The 20,485-nt window shown below is 43.4% G+C and overlaps 1 protein-coding gene across 2 annotated transcripts in view; it reads right to left on the reverse strand.

Annotated features, from left to right (window-relative positions):
* Nucleotides 1-20,485, reverse strand: part of LOC135201646 (probable methylthioribulose-1-phosphate dehydratase) — a 145,609-nt gene that overhangs the window by 60,761 nt on the left and 64,363 nt on the right. For both annotated transcript variants that reach the window (XM_064230744.1, XM_064230743.1), the window contains exon 4: nt 17,189-17,349. In XM_064230744.1, the coding sequence (XP_064086814.1) occupies nt 17,189-17,349 (161 nt within the window). The remainder of the gene's footprint in view (nt 1-17,188; nt 17,350-20,485) is intronic.

The raw sequence follows: 20,485 nt of genomic DNA on the forward strand, positions 1-20,485 counted from the left end.
GAGGTCGCAAATTCGACTTCGGCCGAAAGAAGCGCTTGGGTTTTCTCCCTCGAAAAGGCGCTTGGGCCAGAGGAGAAACCGAAGGAACAGTCTCCAAAGGAGCTTTAGGTCTCTTAGTAGACTGCCAGTAAATCTGAAGTAGATTTCTTATCTAGCGCAGACGAAATTGACAACACTAAATCGTCTGGAAAGAGGTTATCTTTCACAAAAGGAGCAAACAAGATAGCAGACTTCTGTTGGGAAGTAACCCTTTTAGAAGCAAAGGAGCACCAAAGTTGCCTTTTCTTAAGGGTACCAAAGGCGATGAGCGAAGCTAACTCATCACATCCATCCCTAATGGATTTGTCCGCACAGGACAGAACACCAATCCAATCCTGCGCTAACTCCTGAGAAAGAGAAGGACAGTCTTCGATCTTGGTCGCTAAAGCGCCAATAGTCCAATCAAGGAAGCTAAAGACTTCCAAAAGTTTAAATTGATTCTTTACAACGTGGTCCAACTCAGGCGCTGTAAAGAAAACTTTCGCTGCGGCGAAAGCAGATCTTCTAGAGGAGTCGATTAAACTGGAGAAGTCTCCCTGGGAGGAGGCAGAAACTCCCAGAGAAGGAGCTTCCCCAGTTACATAAAACCTATACCTCTTACGAAGCAACTTAGAGGGAGGGTAAGCAAAAAGAGCCTTCCCTAAGTCTCTTTTCATAGACATCCATTTCTCCGTCTCTTTCAACGAATGTCTAACCGCTTTAGATAGAACAAGTTTTGGGAGGAGAGGGTCTTAAGTTTTCCTCCTCATCAAAAAAGTCGAAGTTGGGGAGCGCGGAGCCGCTTTCTCAAAATAATCTGGATAAGATACCAGAAGAAATCTAAGGAGACGTGAATAACACGAGAGGTGATGTGAATCCTCCTCCTCTACTTCTTCTTCATTCTCCGATACCGCCGAAGAAGTAGACGGAACTACAACGGATCTGAAGGTTTCGAACCACCCTTGGAACTCATTCATCCAGTTGGTTAACATCTCTAACTGCTTGCGCAAAGGCGCCAGAGACGAATCAAAAACAGTTAACGTAGGCTTGGAAGAGCCTAAATGTTCAGCAGGAGGCGGAAAAACTACTTGCGCCTCGCTCGGAGCCGCCGAAATTCGAGGCGAAACAGGCGCATCAGGCGTAACAGACGAGAAAGCGCCTAAAAATTCACCCTTAGAACTGCTAGCTACAGCGCTAAAACCACAATCTCTACTAGTAGATGGAGCCGAAAAAGGCACAGATTGAGGCGACGAACGAGCCGCTAACGGCCGAGGCGCAACCCTACTCTCAGGCTCCTTATACCGCTTGACTGGAGGAGGCGAAGAATCAGCGCCTGAACGCCTCTTTAAGGGACGCGAAACGGCGATCTCGCCAAGAGCACCGCGCGACTGGAGACGATCGCATTGAATCATTCGAAAGGCGTCTGACCGCAACACCTTTCCAACGCTTAACCGAGCCCTGTTGAGGCGCAACAGGCTCAACAAGAGAGGCGCCTGTCTGTGGGCAAATCCCGATCGACTCCCTTGGACTTCCGGTATGTCTTCTCCCCGGTGCGGGGGAGCTGGACAGTGACCTTTGTCTAAGAGACGTGTCAGGACAGACAGACGCACCCTCAACTACACTCTTACCTGAAGCCGCTTTCTCCAAAAACGTCTTAACTGAATTACCAAGTTGCAAAACCGTATTCGCTAGTACCGAAAATTTCTGATCTAACCTCGATTCCAGACTGGCAATGGTGTCGGAAGAAACTACACGGGAAGCCGGAGAAGTGGGATTAGTAGGAGGAATAGGAGGTGTAGTTAAAGGAGACATAACAATTTGAGGAGAAACAGAAGGAACAGATGCATCGCAAGACGAAGCAGAGCTAAGTCTACTTTCCCTAAGCGCTGCTTTTTCTAATTCTGTCTTTAGCTAATTTCTCCGAGTATGAACTAAAAAACTTCCATTGAGAATCAGTCCAATCACTACACTCGTTACATGTTCAATCTGCTGAACAAACCTGTCCCCTACACTTAACACATTTAGTGTGAGAATCATACTCTAACTTGGATAATCTAGTTTTACATCCTGAGATGCAAAACCTAACTCCCGACGGACTAGAATCCGACATGGCAACGCCTAAATAATAAGCAAAATAACAACAACGCCAAAAAAGAGTACTTCACCAATTCCGAAGATCAAATCCACAAGAAAAAAGCGAAGCAAAGTCATCCAACCGCACCGACCACCGATGTTCACCGGACGCCGGCAGGAAAAGAATTGGATTCACCTGGGCAGTTGTACCTGGTTCTCCCGCGAGTGGAGGGAGATGACGTCATCACCACCAGTGTTGGCGACACCTACTCGCTAAATTTGAATTTAGTATCCTGCCGCTCGTGGAAATCACGGCTGTATAATTGTTCGGTAAGACACTACAATAAAAAGGCTGTTTTTTGATTGGTTAACTTCTGCTAAAGTTGATGATTTTGATAGTTTGAAGAACTTAGTGTTGTTAGAAAACTTCAAAGATAACGTATCCCCTGAGATTAAGCTTTATATAGAGGACAGGCGAGAAGTATCTCTTGCAGGAGCAACCAGGTTAGCTGACGAATATAGTCTAACTCATAATTTGAGTGTTAGTAAGAAACAAAATGATCCTTCGTCTGGTAGAGTACAAAGCAGTAAAGGTTTCAGTTCTAGTAATAGCAATACGAGTAAAAGTGACTATTCCTGTTATACATGCGGAAAACCTGGTCATACGTCTAAGGTTTGTAAGAGTAAAATGGCATCTAGTGGTTCATAATTAACTTGTTTCCGATGTAATGGGAAGGGGCCTTTAGCAAGAAATTGTGCAGTGGAAAGGAAGGACGGTAAGAAACCAGTGTCTCTAGTTAACCTTTCATCAAGTAGAAATGATGTGATGAGAGAAACTAGGAAATTTTTTGGTGAATTTCTGTCAGAAGGCGTAGTTTCCTCTCTTGGAGGAGTGTGTTCGAGAGAAGTGGTCTTGCTTTGAGACACAGGAGCTGCTCTCTCACTGATTAGGAGAGAGAGTGTGCCAAACAAGGCAGAAATCAATATGGAAGAAAAAGTCATGTTAGGTGGATTTCCTAACACTTGTGTTCTTTGTCCTTTGTTGAAGTTGAATTTAGGAAGTCAGGTAGTGTCAGGAGAAGTGAAACTGGCAGTTGTTGACAGTTTGCCCGTTGATGGCGTTGACATTATTGTCGGTAATGACTTAGCTTTATCCAAGAATGTGAATCCTGTTGTGAGGGATATTCCAGTGCCTGAAATGGTAGTAACTAGGTCGGGTTTAGATACAGACGTAGACTACGGTCATAATTTGTTTGTGGATTCGAACGAGAGTGAGTTCGTGGATTCGAACGAGTGGGATAGAGGTAGCGAGGTTGATCTTGGCATGAGTGTGGCTGAGAGACCTAACTCTATCGTTAACAGTGATAGCCAAACGGAAGGTGTAGCTGTCGAGAGTAACGTAGTAAATGTACCGGTATCTAGTACTAATTACGGTGATGAATTAGGCTCTAACATTTTGGATAAGGATGAGCTCGTCAAGTTGCAGATAGAGGATGAGACAATAACTCAAATTTTTGAGTGTGAGCAGGATGATGATCTCGATGATGTGTGTAAGGAAACTTTTTGTTTAAAGGACGAGGTTTTGTGTCATTATGTTCGTCCTAAGTCAGGTAGTAAAGGGGAAATCACCGAACAATTAGTGGTTCCTAGAAAGTTTCGTGAGCTAGTTTTGAAGTTAGCACCTGATGAGCAATGACATTTGGGAGTAAATAAAACTTTCAAGTGTATTAGTAGGGCGTACTTTTGGCCTAAAATGAAAAATGATGTAAAGAGGTATGTTTTAAGCTGTCATGAATATCAAATTGCCGGGAAACCGAATCAAGTAATCCCCAAAGCTCCATTGTGTAATATTCCTTCGGTAGGCAAACCTTTTGAGAATGTAGTTATCGATATAGTTGGACCTTTGCCTAGAAGTAAGGGAGGGAATATATATCTGTTGACAATCATTGATAGACTAACTCGCTATCCCGAGGCGGTACCCGTAAGAAGCGGCAACGCGAGGACCGTAGTTAAACGATTGTTAAATTATTTTTCTAAGTTTGGTCTGCCTCGTACTATACAGAGTGATAATGGTAGTAATTTTGTATCCAAATATTTCAAGGATAGAATGAAAGAGTTAGGCATCAAACTCGTAACTTCCACACCTTATCATTCCGAATCACAAGGCATTGTGGAGAGATTTCATCAAACGTTAAAGAGTTGCTCACGGAAATTGTGTAAGAACTTCGAACACGACTGGGAAGAAAAGTTACCATTCATTCTGTTAGCTTTAAGGTTAGCACTGAGTGACACTACAGGATTTAGTCCTTTTGAGCTTGTTTTCGGTCACACCGCTAAAGGTCCTTTGGAAATGTTAAAATGATATTGTTATGTTACAATAAAGTTTCATACATACTTACCTGGCAGATATATACATAGCTAAGACTCCGTCGTCCCCGACAGAAATTCAAATTTCGCGCCACTCGCTACAGGTAGGTCAGGTGATCTACCGGCCTGCCCTGGGCGGCAGGACTATGGAACCATTCCCGTTTTCTATCATATTTTCTCTCTTCCACCTGTCTCCTGCGGGGAGGCTGGGTGGGCCTTTAATTGTATATATCTGCCAGGTAAGTATGTATGAAACTTTATTGTAACATAACAATATCATTTTCATACAATCAACTTACCTGTCAGATATATACATAGCTGATTGGCACCCTTCGGTGGAGGGTAAGAGCCAGCTACTATATGGAATAGACAGGTAAACAACATATGTTGTAGGTATAAATAAAACCTTGGTTCCTACCTGATAGGTGGTAGACTTCGTGGGTGTTTGCCAGTAGTCTGCATCACATCAAGAAACTTTAGCGAGATATATGATCTATGGCCAAGAGTTCTTGTGGGTCTGCCGATGGGGTCTTATCCGCTTACTCGGCAGAGCCTGAAAGGACTTTGTCAATGGGTGCTGATCCACTTATATGACAATACACCTTATGAAGGAGTACACAACCAATCCCGACCACCTGATCCTAACCATATGTTAGAACTAAAGATTGTTCCAAGTTATCCCCGAACTCTTCACAACAACCGTAACTCAAAACCACTACGCACACATACATAATTTTCTAAAAAAAAAATTATACTCATCTAATTAGATATGACAAGATTCTCTTACTGAACAACATAGACGGCCGCCCGTGCTAAACCAAGTCCTCCATTGTTCGAAGAGACTCCAGACCATATCTAAAAAGAAGAAAAGTATATACTTTAAGGATTGGTGTCGCTCCCGTACCCAGAATTGTATCCGCCGATACGAAAGGACCCAGAGAAAAACACTTCTCATATGTCACACGAACGTCTTTCAAGTAATGAGATGCAAATACTGAGTTGCATCTCCAAAATGTCGTATCTATGATGTTTTTAAGCGACATATTCTTATGAAACGAGAGAGACGTCGCTACTGCTCTCACTTCATGAGCTTTAACTTTCAACAGTCGCAACTCTTCGTCAGGACAGACCTTATGCGCGTCTGTAATGACGTTCCTCACAAAGAATGCCAGAGCATTCTTGGACATCAGTCTTGTGGGGTCTTTTACCGCGCACCAAAGACCTTGTCTAGAGCCTCACATCTGATGCTTTCTCTGAATGTAGAACTTTAGAGCTCTTACAGGGCATAGAGATCTTTCTGCTTCTCTTCCTACGAGACTCGATATGCCTTTGACTTCGAATGACTTAGGCCAGGGATTCGAGGGATTCTCATTCTTAGCTAAAAACAGGGTCTTAAACGAGCAAATAGCTGAGTCTCCCTTGAAACCTACTTTATCCTGCAGAGCATGTAATTCACTAACTCTCTTTGCCGTAGCTAAAGATAATAGGAATAGGCATTTTCTGGTGATGTCTCTAAACGATGCCAGATGAGGAGGTTCAAACCTTTCAGATGAAAGAAACTTGAGAACCACGTCTAGGTTCCAGTTAGGAGGGACCGTTCCTTAGACTTTGAAGTCTCAAAGGACCTTATGAGATCGTGGAGATCTTTATTATCTGCCAGATCTAATCCTCTATTCCTGAAGACTGCCGAGAGCATACTTCTGTATCCCTTTATTGTGGATACAGCTAGATGAGATTGCTCTCTCAGGAATAGAAGGAAATCAGCAATTTCCGCTATAGAGGTAGTGGAGGAGGACAACTTCTTAGTTCTACACCACCTTCTAAAAACCTCCCACTTCGACTGATATACTTGCCTAGTGGAGGTTCTGCGTGCTCTCGCGATCGCGCTTGCAACTTCGCGAGAAAACCCTCTCGCTCTGACGAGTCTTTCGATAGTCGAAAGGCAGTCAGAGCGAGAGCGGGGAGGTTTTGATGATACCTCTTGAAGTGTGGCTGTCTGAGAAGATCCATCCTTCTTGGTAGGGATCTGGGAAAGTCTACGATCCACTCTACCACCTCCGTGAACCAATCTTGGGCCGGCCAAAAGGGGCTATCAATGTCATCCTCGTCTCCTTTGACGCCACAAACTTTTTCAGTACTAGTCCCAGGATTTTGAATGGAGGAAAAGCATAGACGTCTACGCGAGACCAATCTAGCAGGAAGGCGTCTACCATAAGAGCTCTTGGGTCTTCCACGACCGAGCAAAAGACTGCCAGCCTTTTGGAGATGAATGTGGTGAAGAGATCCACATGAGGTGTCCCCCACAGCGACCAGAGATCTTGACACACCTCCTCGTGTAGGGTCCACTCTGTATGAAGGACCTGGTTCCTCCTGCTGAGTCTGTCCGCCCTCACATTCTTTACTCCCTGAACGAACCTTGTAAGAAGGGAGATGTTCCTGTGAGACGTCCAAAGCAAAAGGTCTTTCGTCAGCTCGTAAAGGAACGAGGAGTGAGTCCCTCCTTGTTTTCGAATGTAGGCAAGTGCTGATGGGTGGTTGTTTGTCCACGGTTACCTTGCACTACTTTGTTCGAAACCAACCAGAGGTTCTAGACTCTTCAAAGCCAGATGTACGGCGAAGAGCTCTTTGCAGTTTATGTGCCAAGACACCTGCGCTGGTTCCCAGGTGCCTGACACCTCCTTCGAGCCTAATGTTGCTCCCCAACCTTTCTCCGACGCGTCGGAATACAACACTAGGTCTGGGTTCTGGATTTTTAGAGAGATCCCTTTGTTCTCTTTCAGAGGGGGCAACCACCATTCCAAGTGCGGTCTTATCTCCACTGGAATGGGAAAAGGCGTCCGAAAGTTGTCCAGTTTTCCAACTCCAAGACCTCTTGAGGAATTGAAGCGGACGTAAATGAAGTCTTCCTAGCGGGAAGAACTGTTCGAGCGAGGAAAGGGTCCCTAGAAGGCTCAACCATTCCCTCGCCGACGTCTGTTCCTTCCTTAAGAAGAGAGAGACTATCTGCAAACCTTTTGTGATTCTCTCTTGCGAAGGAAATACTCGAAAACCCCGAGAATCCATCTGAATCCCCAGATAGACTAAGTTCTGTCTGGGGGTCAGCTGCGACTTCTCGAGGTTCACGAGTAATCCCAACTCTCTGATCAGATCTAAAGTTAACGTAAGGTCCTCCAAGCACTGTCTCTCTGATCTGGCCCTGATGAGCCAGTCGTCCAGATACAGAGAGATATTTACTCCTTTGAGGTGAAGAAACCCGCCTCGCCACATTTTTCATCAGGCTTGCGAAGACCTGAGGAGCTGTGGACAGGCCGAAACACAAGGCTCTGAACTGAAAGATCCTTCCCCCCGTCATGAAACGGAGGTACTTCTTCGATGAAGGGTGGATCGGGACGTGAAAATAAGCGTCCTGGAGATCTAGAGACACCATCCAATCTCCTTGTCGCAATGACGCAAGGACTGAGGCAGAAGTCTCCATCGAGAACTTCTCCTTCTGAACAAATTTGTTCAGAGAGCTGACGTCTAGTACTGGTCTCCAGCCTCCCGAGGCCTTCGCAACCAGAAAAAGGCGATTGTAAAAACCCCGGGGAGTTTTGATCCAGTACTAGTTCTATCGCTCTCTTGTCCCACATTTGTTCCACCATCGATCGAAGAGTATCCCTCAGCACAGGATCCTTGTATTTGGCTGTTAGTTCCCGTGGTGTTGACGTTAGGGGAGGAGTGTTCAGGAAAGGGATACGATATCCCTTCCTTATTACAGACAACGATGACGCGTCTGCGTTTATAAGTGTCCAGGCCTCCACAAATCCCAGGAGCCTGGCACCTACTGGTGCTTGGAGGAGAGAAGCATCACTTTCCCTTTTTAAAGGGACGAAAGGTAGACCTACCTCTCTTCTCAGGAGCCTTCCTTCTTGCGGGAGGTCTGGAGGTCGGGCCACCTCGAAAGGGCTGAACAGATGTACTCGGTCCTTTCTTGTCAGGTGTAGAAGCCGGCTTCTTCTTCCTTGCTGACTGCGTCAGAAGGTCTTGAGTCCCCTTCTCAGTTAATGAACGAGAAATGTCCTTCACCAACTGAGAAGGGAACAAAAAGTCAGACAAAGGCGAATACAGCAGCGCTGCCCTCTGAGCGTGGGAGACTGCTTTGGTTAAAAAGGCACTATATACTGTCCTCTTTTTTAGAAGACCTGCTCCAAACAAAGAGGAGATCTCAACCGAGCCATCCTGAACTGCTTTGTCTATACAAGACAAAATGCACAAAAGGACTTCTGGTTCGAGTCCTTCAGAATCATGGGCTTTCTTGGACATCACCCCAAGGGACCAATCTAAGAAGTTGAAAAACTTCCCAATACATGAAAGAGTCCCTTGAGGAGATGGTCCAGTTCTGAAATGCCCCAAGTAATACGTGCCGAGTTCAAACCTTGTCTACGTGAAGCGTCAACTAAGGTCGAAAAGTCCGCTTCTGACATAGAGACGGAATAAGGCAATACCCATATTCTCTCCCGTCTGATACCAAATGCCTCTTTACCAGCTAGTCTCGCTGGAGGCATGCAGAAGACCGTTCTGACTAACTCCTTCTTAGACTTCATCCAAGAGTCTAAGGACTGAAGAGCCCTCTTCATCGAAATGGCGGGCTTCATTCTGAGAAAAGACGAAGATTTCTTCGTCTTAGAACTCGAGAAAAGAAAGCGCGGAGAAGGAGGAGCGGCAGGAGTCAAGTCGTCTCCATACTCCTCTAGAAGCAAGGCAGTCAAAACTTTATAGTTCGACAGTCCTTCTCTTCCTTGATACTCTTCCTCCGAGTCTACTTCTAACTCGGGATCTAATTGAGTCTCCGCTGCCAAATCCGTACGTCTTTCCTCTGGAGGAGACAAACTCCTAATAGGAGAGGGGCTAAGGGAATGATATTCCTTCCTCTTCCCCGCTTTAATAGTCCTGGAAGGCGCCAAAAGCTCAGGCTTCTTTCCATAAATGGATGACGCTTCCTGCTTGGATGACGCTTCTCGTCCGCCAAGCGTCCTGGCTGACGCCTCCCGCTTGTGTGGCTGCTGACGTCCGGATGACGCCTCGCGCCTGGAAGACGCTTCGCTCTCAAAAGGCGTCCTAACTGGCGCCAAAATATTGGTTGGAGCCTCGCGTCTACAAGCAGCTTTAAAAGACGCTTCATGCCTTCTCACGTCTCTCTGGCGTTACGTGTCTTCCGTAAGATCCTCCCGATCTCGCTCTCGAACCCGAAGCTTCTGCGATATGCTTAGAAGCTTCACGTTTGCATGACGCCTCTCGCTTAGCAGGGGAGAGAGGACGAGACTTCTTGATTGGAAGCGCAACGTCCTTCCTACGAGGCGCTAACACTCCCACCAAAGAGGCCAGTTGTTCTTGTACTGCCATGATAATCTTCCTTGAAGCTTCTCCCACGTCATTTGCATGACGCCTTTCGTCATCAATCGGGGGAGAAGTAGGAAAGGGTTCTTCTGCGTCCTCGTCGGGTGACGCTGACGCCACCTTCGCCTTCTTAATAGACGAGGGAGCGTCATCTGAGAAATGCTCCGGGCTCGAATCAAATTCGGGTTCTTTCAAATGCCGTTTCAGAGGCCTCGATAAATCCGACTCCTTCCACCCTCGTTTAGGTGAGGGAGAGGGAGAGGATGAGAAACACTCACGAAGGACGCTTTTTCTAAAGCGCCCTTGAGCAGCCTGCCACGAAGCAGAGCTTGCTGAAGGGACGTCTGACCGTTGGGGATTCCCCACGACCTCCTTAAGGCTTTCGACTTTCCTTCTCCTCTGGGCCTGGGAGCTTGGAAGAGGTCTAGGCCTGGGAGCGTCGCAGGGACGATCAAACGCCCCCTCCACAACACTGGGAGAACTCACTTCACTGTAATGCTCACTTTCACTAGCCTTACCTTGTAAGTCCGCCATTTTGGACTTCATGTCTCGAATAGTAGCTTTCAGATCGGCGATTTCCGAGGCCGAATTCCGAAAGTAAACCTTGTGAATTAGACACATAGGAGAATCTAAATCATTAGGATTAGAAAAAGTATCAATAAAAGGCTCAATAGGCCTTTGAACTCACACCTTTCAGATGTCTAACCCTATCCCTCTCTAACTTCTTCAAATAAGAAGTTAAAGTCTTCCATTCTTCTGCATTTAATCCCTCACATTCATGACAAGTATTAGTAGCAGAACACTGAAACCCCCTACATTTACGACATACAGTGTGAGGATCAACCGAAGCTTTCGGTATCCTCACCCTGCAGCCTACATTCACACACATTCTCACACTCACATTTGAATCAGACATACTGAGAAAATTCCAAAAAGCAAGTCCAAAATCAGTCCACAGTAGCGAATGCCAAAAACACGATCCAGATACGTCACCAAAAAGCCGATAAACGATGATCAAAGGATGAAATAAGAATCTAAGTCAGGAGGTAATAGCAACAATGTTGATACCACCGGCGACAGAGAAAATATGATAGAAAACGGGAATGGTTCCTAGTCCTGCCGCCCAGGGCAGGCCGGTAGATCACCTGACCTACCTGTAGCGAGTAGCGCGAAATTTGAATTTCTGTCGGGGATGACGGAGTCTTAGCTATGTATATATCTGACAGGTAAGTTGATTGTATGAAAATGTAACTTATTGAATAAAGAAGGTAGTGAGGACTACATCACTAATCTAGAATATTATAAAAACAGTTTAAGAGATGCTTGGAGACTAGCGAAGAAGAACGAGAGGGAGAGTCAAGGGGAGACTAAACGAAAACACGATCTTAGCGCGAAAGAGACAAATTTCCGCGTAAGAGATAAAGTTTTAGTACTAGTCCAGAAAGAAGGTTCCACTTTACCTTATAAGTTTGAAGGTCCTTTTTCAGTGTTAGAGGAGAGGGGAAATATACATTATGGAATTAATATGGGTAAGAGTAGAGCAAAGTCAATGAATGTAAACTTGCTTCAGAATTATAAAGAACGCCCCGGACCTTGGCCACCGCCAGTATTCTATGTGACAGTGTTGCTGAGAGAAATTAGTTTTGGGAAAATGCAAGAGGTGTTTTAGCATTTCAAAGTTTTAATCAGAGTTCAGAAAACGGACAAAGTAAGAGGAAAGGATAATGCGATAGCTAATAGCCTCTTTAGAGTTTTTGGAATGAGTAGCCTAGTGACAGTTTTCTGTTATCGCACAAGTGAGTGTGTGAGTGGAGAATCGTGTGTGTTTGACTGGATTAAAGCTTTATGCAGAATTGTTCCCCTGCTGTTTAATTCTTGTTTTTCTTTAGAAAAAAAATAAAATCAGTTTATTTAATTTTTTTTTTTTTTGCGGGGGACGTGTAACGGTAATTGCTTCACAGCAAAGAAAGATAAAGGAAAGGTAAACGCATCTTCAAGAAGTTCTGCAGCACGGATGGTTTCGCGCATGTGTTGGAAGTGCCTGTTCTCATGATGGTTCTAGAATCAGCAGGAGTTTTGTGGAACTTGACAGGCGCTGAAGTGACGTGAGAAACGCCGCGATTTCTGATGCTTTATCTCGTCTACATATACTTCTAAATCCTTCCGGTAATCTCAGGAGTCTGTGACGTCGTGCTCCGCCTCCCCAGCAGGTCCCGCCCCCAGAATGCCGTATAAATACGACGGACGAAGTAGGAGAAGGGAGATCATCAGTTAATCACAGAGATCATTAGTAAGAGTCACATATCAGATTATCAGTAAGAGATCAGCAGCAGAGATCATCCGAGAGAGATAAGAGAAAAAGGAACTGACGAAGGATCAGAGGAAAAGTCGCTCAAGAGTTGGTTGAATTCTGGTCAAGTCGTCCTCAGGAGTGGATGACCGAGTTATTTTGACGTTGGGCGAGACTTCAGAGAAGAAACATTTTGCTAGAGGTTTTGGGGAGTCCCTGTCCTTCGGCTATCAAGAGTAGACATTATTTTCTGCAATACGGAGTCAAGAAGACGTCTGCAATCGCAGTTCTCCTTTTGTGAAGCCATCGTTTCGAGTCGCAAAACTGGCCAGCAAGTATTTGAATTACCTCACTTCTTCCCCAGTTCACGCATTGTAAGATTTTACCTTTTTAATGTAAATAGGAGATACCATTCTGCATTTATCTTTGTTAGTGAGCTTGTAAATAAACCTTTGTTGTGTTAGTGTTTCTTTCTATATTCGTATCCCCAGTTTCAACTGTTGGGGATGAATTTTTTTTTTCTTTTTTTTTTCATATCGAACCTGAAGCGGACCTCTCTCAGAAGCCGTAACAGCGGGACAGTGACCTTTGTATAGGAGAACTGTTGGGACAAACATCCACACCTTCAGACTGCACTGCACTGACACTTTTCACTTCACTTGAAGCCTTTTCCATGAAAGACTTCACCGATAACCTTAACTGCATAACAGTATTGGCTATCACATTGAACTTTTTCCCAAACTTAGACTCGAGACTGGCAATGGTGTCAGGAGAAACTGCACGGGAAGCTGAAGAAGGAGTTACAGGAGCAGGAGTAGGAGGATTCAAGATCGGAGACATAATCAGAGGAGAAGGAGAAGGAATAGGCGCAGATGCTTCAATAAAAGAAGCGGAAGAAGCTAAACTAGCTTTACTCTCAGCTCTAAGAGCCGCTTTCCTCTTCTTATCCTTAACTATCTTCTCAGAGTGAGAAACAAAAACTTTCCACTGTTAGCTCACTCCAATCCTTGCATTCTTCGCAAGTAGACCCCCTAAAACACTCAAATCCCCTACATTAGTGCAAATCATAGATGGTTTTAACTAACCTAGTTTTGTACCCTTCGGCGCTAAACCTAACTACCGATGGACTAGAGTCCGACATGATGGTATGACCACAAATTGCAGAAATGAAAACTAGCTAAAATAGTTTCAAAACAACACAAAGTTTTAGTACTTCACCTGATATATGGTAAGAAATACTTCCCAAAAGATGAAGAACAAGTCTGCACCGACCACCGATGTTTACCACAAGCCGGCAGAGAACGAATTGGTGTTATCTGAACAGTTGTACCTGCACCTCCCGCGAGTGGAGGGAGATGACGTCACCTACATCGGCGATGGCGGCGCCACTACAAAGTTTTAAATCTATTGTCTGCTGTTTGTAGGGAACCTACAGGTGTATAATTGTCCGCTAAAGAGAGTCTTGACTGCAATAAAATGAGGTAGTTTGAGAAGCTCTGGTCTCTGACAGATGAAGCGGGGAGACACCAGTGCTTCTAGTAGGTGGGGAAACCACTCCTTCTGTGGCCAGAAGGGGGCAATCAGGGTGAGATCCAGACACTAGATCCGAGGCATCTGACCAAACATTAGGTCCGGCGAAACTGAAACAGACTCGAGGCGGTGAACTTGCATCCACTAACTCCGGAGATCCTTCCAACATTGTGGAGAGGAGGCGACTATCGTGTCCTCGGACACGAAATCCCATTACTGGCGAAGGGTTGACTGAAAGGACCTCATTCTGAGACTACCTCTAGGAACCAGGGTCGGATAAGAGATGACAAATGGCCAAGGGGAGTCCTCCAAAGAGGCTGGCTGCATTAAAGAGGTCAGAAATTCTTCAGCCAGACTTAGAAGCTTGTCTATCCGTTTCTGAGAGGGAGAAGCTCTCAAAATCTGCACCGACCACCGATGTTTACCACAAGCCGGCAGAGAACGAATTGGTGTTATCTGAACAGTTGTACCTGCACTTCCCTCGAGTGGAGGGAGATGACGTCACCTACATCGGCGATGGCGGCGCCACTACAAAGTTTTAAATCTATTGTCTGCTGTTTGTAGGGAACCTACAGGTGTATAATTGTCCGCTAAGACACTGCAATAAAATGAGGTTGTTTGAGAAGCTCTGGTCTCTCTGGCAGATGAATGGGGGGGGGGGGGAGGGGGGGGGGGGGGGATACCGGATGTTTTTTAGTTTCCGAGCAAATGAATACATACTAGCTTGCGATGCGCAAAGTTTATAACAGTCCAAAAGCGCAAATAATGAAAAAATCATTGCTTGTTTCCAGTAATAATAACAAAACAAAGTTTCTGGTTAGATTACAACGCAAATTCCAAGTATCCAAAGAGAGACATTATCCAGTAATTTGATCAGAGAGAGAGAGAGAGAGAGAGAGAGAGAGAGAGAGAGAGAGAGAGAGAGAGAGAGAGAGAGAGAGGCGTCTTGGCAACAATGGTCTTGGGGATTGACATAACGTTTATTTTCTGAACAGATAGGACAGAGAAGTGTTCGTTTCATTAAACGGCCTCTGACTCATGCCAGTATTTTTGTTGATACTAATATATATGCCTATTTAAAGATACGTTTACTTTAATTAGTCTATATGATACGTAAATAGTAATCAACTGTTCTTGTAGCCCTCAAGATTTGGCAAAATCACTCCAGGTTGTACATAAGAACGGAACCCCCGTCGTAACCCGGGGACTGCCTGTACTTACCAAGTAGTTACATAGCTATAGTTTCTAAAACTGTTGGCAACTAGAATTTTCAAAATTCGCAGTGGTGCTAGTTTGCTTTCGTCAGGGGGAGTGAGGAACCAACACCGCACAAAAAAGGGATTTTGACGAAGGAAAAATCTATCTCTGGGGGAGGACCTGTGTTGCCCGGTGAAAAATCCCAGTAGCTCATTTTTCAAGTATAAATATATCCTAAATATACCAGAGAAAAAGCTAGCGTGGTATGCTGAAGTTACTACCCTCAGCGCGAGCACCCCAGGGGTGTCGGTATAAGTAAAGGGGCGAAGTGGAAGCCACTATTCACAGGCCCTCTGCCATTACGAAGATTCCTCCTCCAAAACCCCTCCTCGGTGGGAGCCGTTACAAGCGTCACCCACCTTACCTTCCTCTCGCTACTACTACTAATACCCACGAGTGTCTTTCATTCCTGTATTAGCAACTGTGTGAAATCCACGCTTTTCGTACTGCTCCCGGGATTTAAGCTCTCTTCGCAATATCGACTGCAGAACTTCCCATCACACCCAAGTTGAGTACTCCAATTTATGTGTTTGTTACTTTTATGGTTGATATGCTTTCCAGTCGCCTTCGGCCTCTCAGAAAAAGTATTGTGGGCGCCGTCGGCTGGACCGCCATTTTGGGAGCATCATCGAAGAGCGAACGAATTTCACACACTAACTCCGAGAAAAATTTTCATTATATGTTAGGCATTACGTGCTTTTATGGATTTATAATCATCAGTGTCATATGTGTATTACGTACTGCTTTATCTGAAGTAAGTTTGGGAGTAGGCATAACTCGTTCTTGACTTTTGTTGGAGACAAGAGTAGTTGTTTAAATTCACACTTCAATAAAAACAACCCTCCAGCGGCTCAAGGGCGGGTTTACGCCGGTCTCTTCATAATTTTATAGTGATGCACAATGTAATTATTAGGCCACTCGTAGCCTATCACGATCGTGAGGGAGAGGAGGGAGCCCTCTCTCTCTCTCTCTCTCTCTCTCTCTCTCTCTCTCTCTCTCTCTCTCTCTCTCTCTCTCTCTTATAGTGAAGATTACGTATGATTAGTGTTGACACGACTTTAGATAAGTCTTGATTTATGTACATTGATGATTTTCATTTTACTAAGAGGTTGGATGAGTTGCCCCCTCCCCTAGCTCAACCTAGCCTAGGTTAGGCCTAGGAAGGTAGGCTAGGTGTCCCTTCCTAGTACCCTTACACGCATCCTACTCCCCCTGTTTATGCTATGATGCTAGCAGGAAAGATGTCAAATAGAGAGCTTCTCTATCATTGTAATGTTGGATCTGCCTCCCTGCCGGTGTTAGGATCGAAAGCTAGGGCTACCTGGGCAGGAGTCAAAGGTAAAGAAGTAGGAGGACTATCAATCAGAGAGATATTCAATAAAAGAGGTGAAGAAAAAAACAGACTTCTTTGTCTCTAAAGGCAAAAGAGTTGATTCAACACTAGGCTTATTACCTGCTCTATGGCTGCCTTCCTCTTTCTATCCGTTTCCATTTTATCTAAATGAGCTGAAAAAATCTTCTACCCTTGCTCATCTAAATCTTGACATTTGGTACATGTTAAGTTCCTACTGCAAAGCTGCCCCCTACATTTAACACACCTCATGTATAGATTGTAACACAACTTAGGCATTCTAGTTTTGCAGCCATCTAGATTCCTGGATGACTGGAATCTAACAAAACAGCTAATCGGCAAAAACCAACCAAGAAATTGTAAATCACCAAACAAACTAAATCCAAAATGGCGACAATTTTTGACTGCAAACAAAACACCCACAGGTGTTACCCCATGAGCAGCAGAAAACGAACTGACGGTAGTTTGCTCAGCAGTACCGGGTATTCCTGAAAGTGGAAGGGACCTGTATCACCTACATGAATGATAACAGCGCTGTCAGCACCAGGAAATTTGAATTTTCGACTGCCAGGTAAGAAACCTTACAGCTATGTAATTGTTTGGTAAGTCACTTATGTGAAATTGAAAGTTCCCTATACAGCAAATTGTCTTATGTATCAAAATACAATATACAATCATTTCATCATTTCCATTTCCCTTTACATTATTCTACACACCAAATGCATTTAGGAGAACAAGAGTCTCTGTGCCTTACATCTCAAACCCAATATTAAATCAGATATGCAAAAATCTGATGATTACATTTAATTTTGCTTATCATGTGAACTACATCATTATAATAGATGTTTCATTGGTATTGGCTGAAAAGTCAAATCTCTTGTAACATTTCTAATAACAAGGATATTATACTCCAGCAAAGTACTTACTCTTATAAGCCAGCATAAACAATGGAGTACACTGAGAAATTTTTAGATTTTTCTGAAGAGGAGGAATAACAACTTCTTGACCATCAGAGCTCAAGACAAAAATGTCCTCTGGTTGTAAACGTTCCTTTTGGACACCAGAGGGGGCAACATAGATCTGGTCCCTGAAAAAAACAGTTTACTATAATAGAATTTTTAATAAACACGTTTACTGTTTCCTATTATCCACAAAGATGCCTTGACCTGTAGTCATAGTGGTTACCAGAACCTTCAAAAGTGAAACCAATGTTGAACAAACTTTATGGCTGTGATTGTTAGTTGTACAAGTTAGGTATTCTGCTGCTCTTGAAAGTAATACAATAATAACTACCCTTGGGTGGTCTGATCTCCATGCTCTGTTAGAGGCCACTATGTGATATAAAGGTCTGTTTAATTGCAAACATTGAATTATTACAGAATGACCTGAAATATGCCTATCATCCAGGCTATACATATCACTGACTTATGGAATAAGGTCATTATACACTAAAAAAAAAAAAAAAAAAAAAAAAAAAAAAAAAAAAAAAAAAAAAAAAAAAGAGCTTGGTTAAATGGCACCTAATTTAAATCCTGAATTTTTTGTTCCTGCTTTGACGTCTTCTGTCTTTGTTCGCTCCCATAGTTGCTGTCTGAGTGGAACAAATATTTGGTGCCCAGACCCGGGATTTCTTTGGATATAGTTGCCGAGTCCCATTTTTGTGTAGTAAGGTAGAATGAAGGAAGGAAAATTAAGGAAGAGCCATGCTGCTCCCCATGGATGGGTTACCCGATCGTAAAACGAATTGCAAGTATTGTTGGATGATCTGAACGTGATCAAAGTGGAGTTACAAGATGCTGTTGATTAATTTGACACGCATCTGGCCACCTTGGATGATGCGCAGTCAATGTTGGAATTGGAAATTTGTGATTCCAAGGACTTAGAAGAGGACATTGAGTATGAAGATAAGTTTTGGTGAGGTAAGAACTCTGAGGATATAGGCTACCCAAAGGTTAGCTGACATGGCTAAAGATCAAAGTCAGCCTAGGCCTAGTGAAAACAGTTCTGCTTCTGTCGATACTTTGTGCAACGTTAATGTAAGATTGCCTAAATTCAGTGGGGTTTTAACTGAATGGCAATCATTCTGGGATAGGTTTGTTGCTTTAGTAGATGACAGTGATATTCCTACTATATAGGTAAATTTCGTTATTTACAGTCATTGTTCGAAGGAGAAGCAAGAGCAGTGATTCAGGGATTACCCCAGACTAGTGTTAATTATCCTATTGCTTGTAACATGTTGAAGAAGAGGTTTGGTAAACCAGAACGTATCATATTTGCTCATATCCAGGCTCTATTAGGCGTTGCATTGCCTGCTAAGATTGCGGCTGGTAGCTCCAAGTAGTATACTATATCCTTCTTTTAGAAATCACAAGATGAACTTTTAACCCATGTACGTAGCCTAGAGGCTTTAGGAGTAGCTGGTAAACAGTATGGGGTATTTATGACACCTGTTATTTTGCCTCAGTTACCCAGTGACATCCGCTTGGAATGGTCTAGAGAAGGTTCTGGGAATGAGAGTGATCTCTCATGGTTATTGAAATTTTTACAGAGGGAAATACAACGCCAAGAGCAGTCAGATACTTTTAAAGATATTCATGCAGGAAAGTCAGATGATCATTTCGTTGAATCCGAAAAGAGAGGTAAATTTCTGAGTTTAGCTTCACCCCTTCAAACATCTTCCGAAGTAGGTATAGGCCTATATATAGGCATAGGTCTCAGTCTCAGTGTGTTTTATAATAAAGGTCACAAAAGTGAAAATTATAATGCTATTTTGAAGCTCTCTGTGGCTGATTGCAAAGAGGCTATTAGGTCTGCTAAGCTGTGTTTCAGATGTTTGGGAAAGGGTCACTTTTCCAGAGGTTGCTTAGCAAAATGTGTGAAATGTAAAGGAAAGCATAATGTTTTGTGTTGTACTGGCACCAAATCTAATGCAAATGAAAATAATCCTAATGGTCAAGCTGTAGGCATAAGTGGTTCCTCTGTTACTACTCCTACCGAAAATGTCACTCATTATGGTGTAACTCATTGTGAATCTATCCCAAATGATATCTTGTCTCGAACATGTAGTGTGTTGCAGACTGAAAAGGTCAAGGTTTGGGGTTAGAAGGGCATGTGCCAAGCTATTGTACTTTTTGACAGTGGATCAGCCAGATCTTATGTTTCTGGTAAATTTGTGAAGAGTCCAACATAGATGGGTTACTAAGGTGGTGGCAAAGCCTCTAAAAGTAATCAATGTGATGCGTACGATTTAAATTCGATTAATATTAAAGGGGAGAGTCATTCCTTATTTGCATCTGAAATACCTGATATTTGTGCACCTTTGTTCCGCCATAGTGTCCCTGCTGTACAAATAAAGCATTTCTCTTCTCTCCAGTTAGCAGATGATTATATAAATAGCCATCATGTTAATGTTGATATTTTAGTAGGTTTAATGCTTTTTGGAAGTTCATGTTACCTAATAAATATGTACAGTATGAAAACTTAGTTGCCCAAGTCTTTATTTGGATGGATTTTATCTGGTTCTTGTAATGAATCTTTTGATAAAGAAAATGTAAATTCCCAACTTTTATGTATCAATAATGTTTCTGAATCTGCTTTGTATAACTTTTGGGATTTAGAATCTGTGGGTATTTGTACTAAGGAGGCTGATTCTAATGATAGTGCATTAAGTAATGTAATAAGTAAATTGTCTGAAAATGTAAAATTTGATGATGATAGGCATGAGGTAGCTTTACCTCGGAAATCCAATGTTGTTAAACAAAGGCTGCAAAATAATGAAAAACTGGCCAGGAAAAGGTAGGATAATTTGAATATCAAACTTGATAAAATTCCTGATCTAAGGAGAAAATAGGATGAGGTGTTTAGAGTATGAAAGAGATTGTAATATTGAGGAAGTTCCTCCCTCTGAAGTGGTTACATCTTATCCTGTATATTATTTACCTCACTGACCTGTTATGCGTGAGAGTAGCAAGGTTAGGCCTGTGTTTGATGCCTCAGCAGTGGGTTATAATGGTATTTCCTTAAATGACTGTCTTGAATGTAGACTTTCTCAGACTCCTGATCTTGTTGGAGTATTGCTAAGATTTAGGAGATGGAAGGTAGCCTTAAGGGCTGATATTACTAAGGCTTTCCTTCAGATCAGGGTTTGAAGAGAGGACCAAGATGTTAATAGATTCCTATGAAATTGTGCTGGTACTGTACATATTATGAGATTTGTTCGTGTT

Source organism: Macrobrachium nipponense, chromosome 28, assembly GCF_015104395.2.
Source record: "Macrobrachium nipponense isolate FS-2020 chromosome 28, ASM1510439v2, whole genome shotgun sequence".
Classification (NCBI taxonomy): domain Eukaryota; kingdom Metazoa; phylum Arthropoda; class Malacostraca; order Decapoda; family Palaemonidae; genus Macrobrachium; species Macrobrachium nipponense.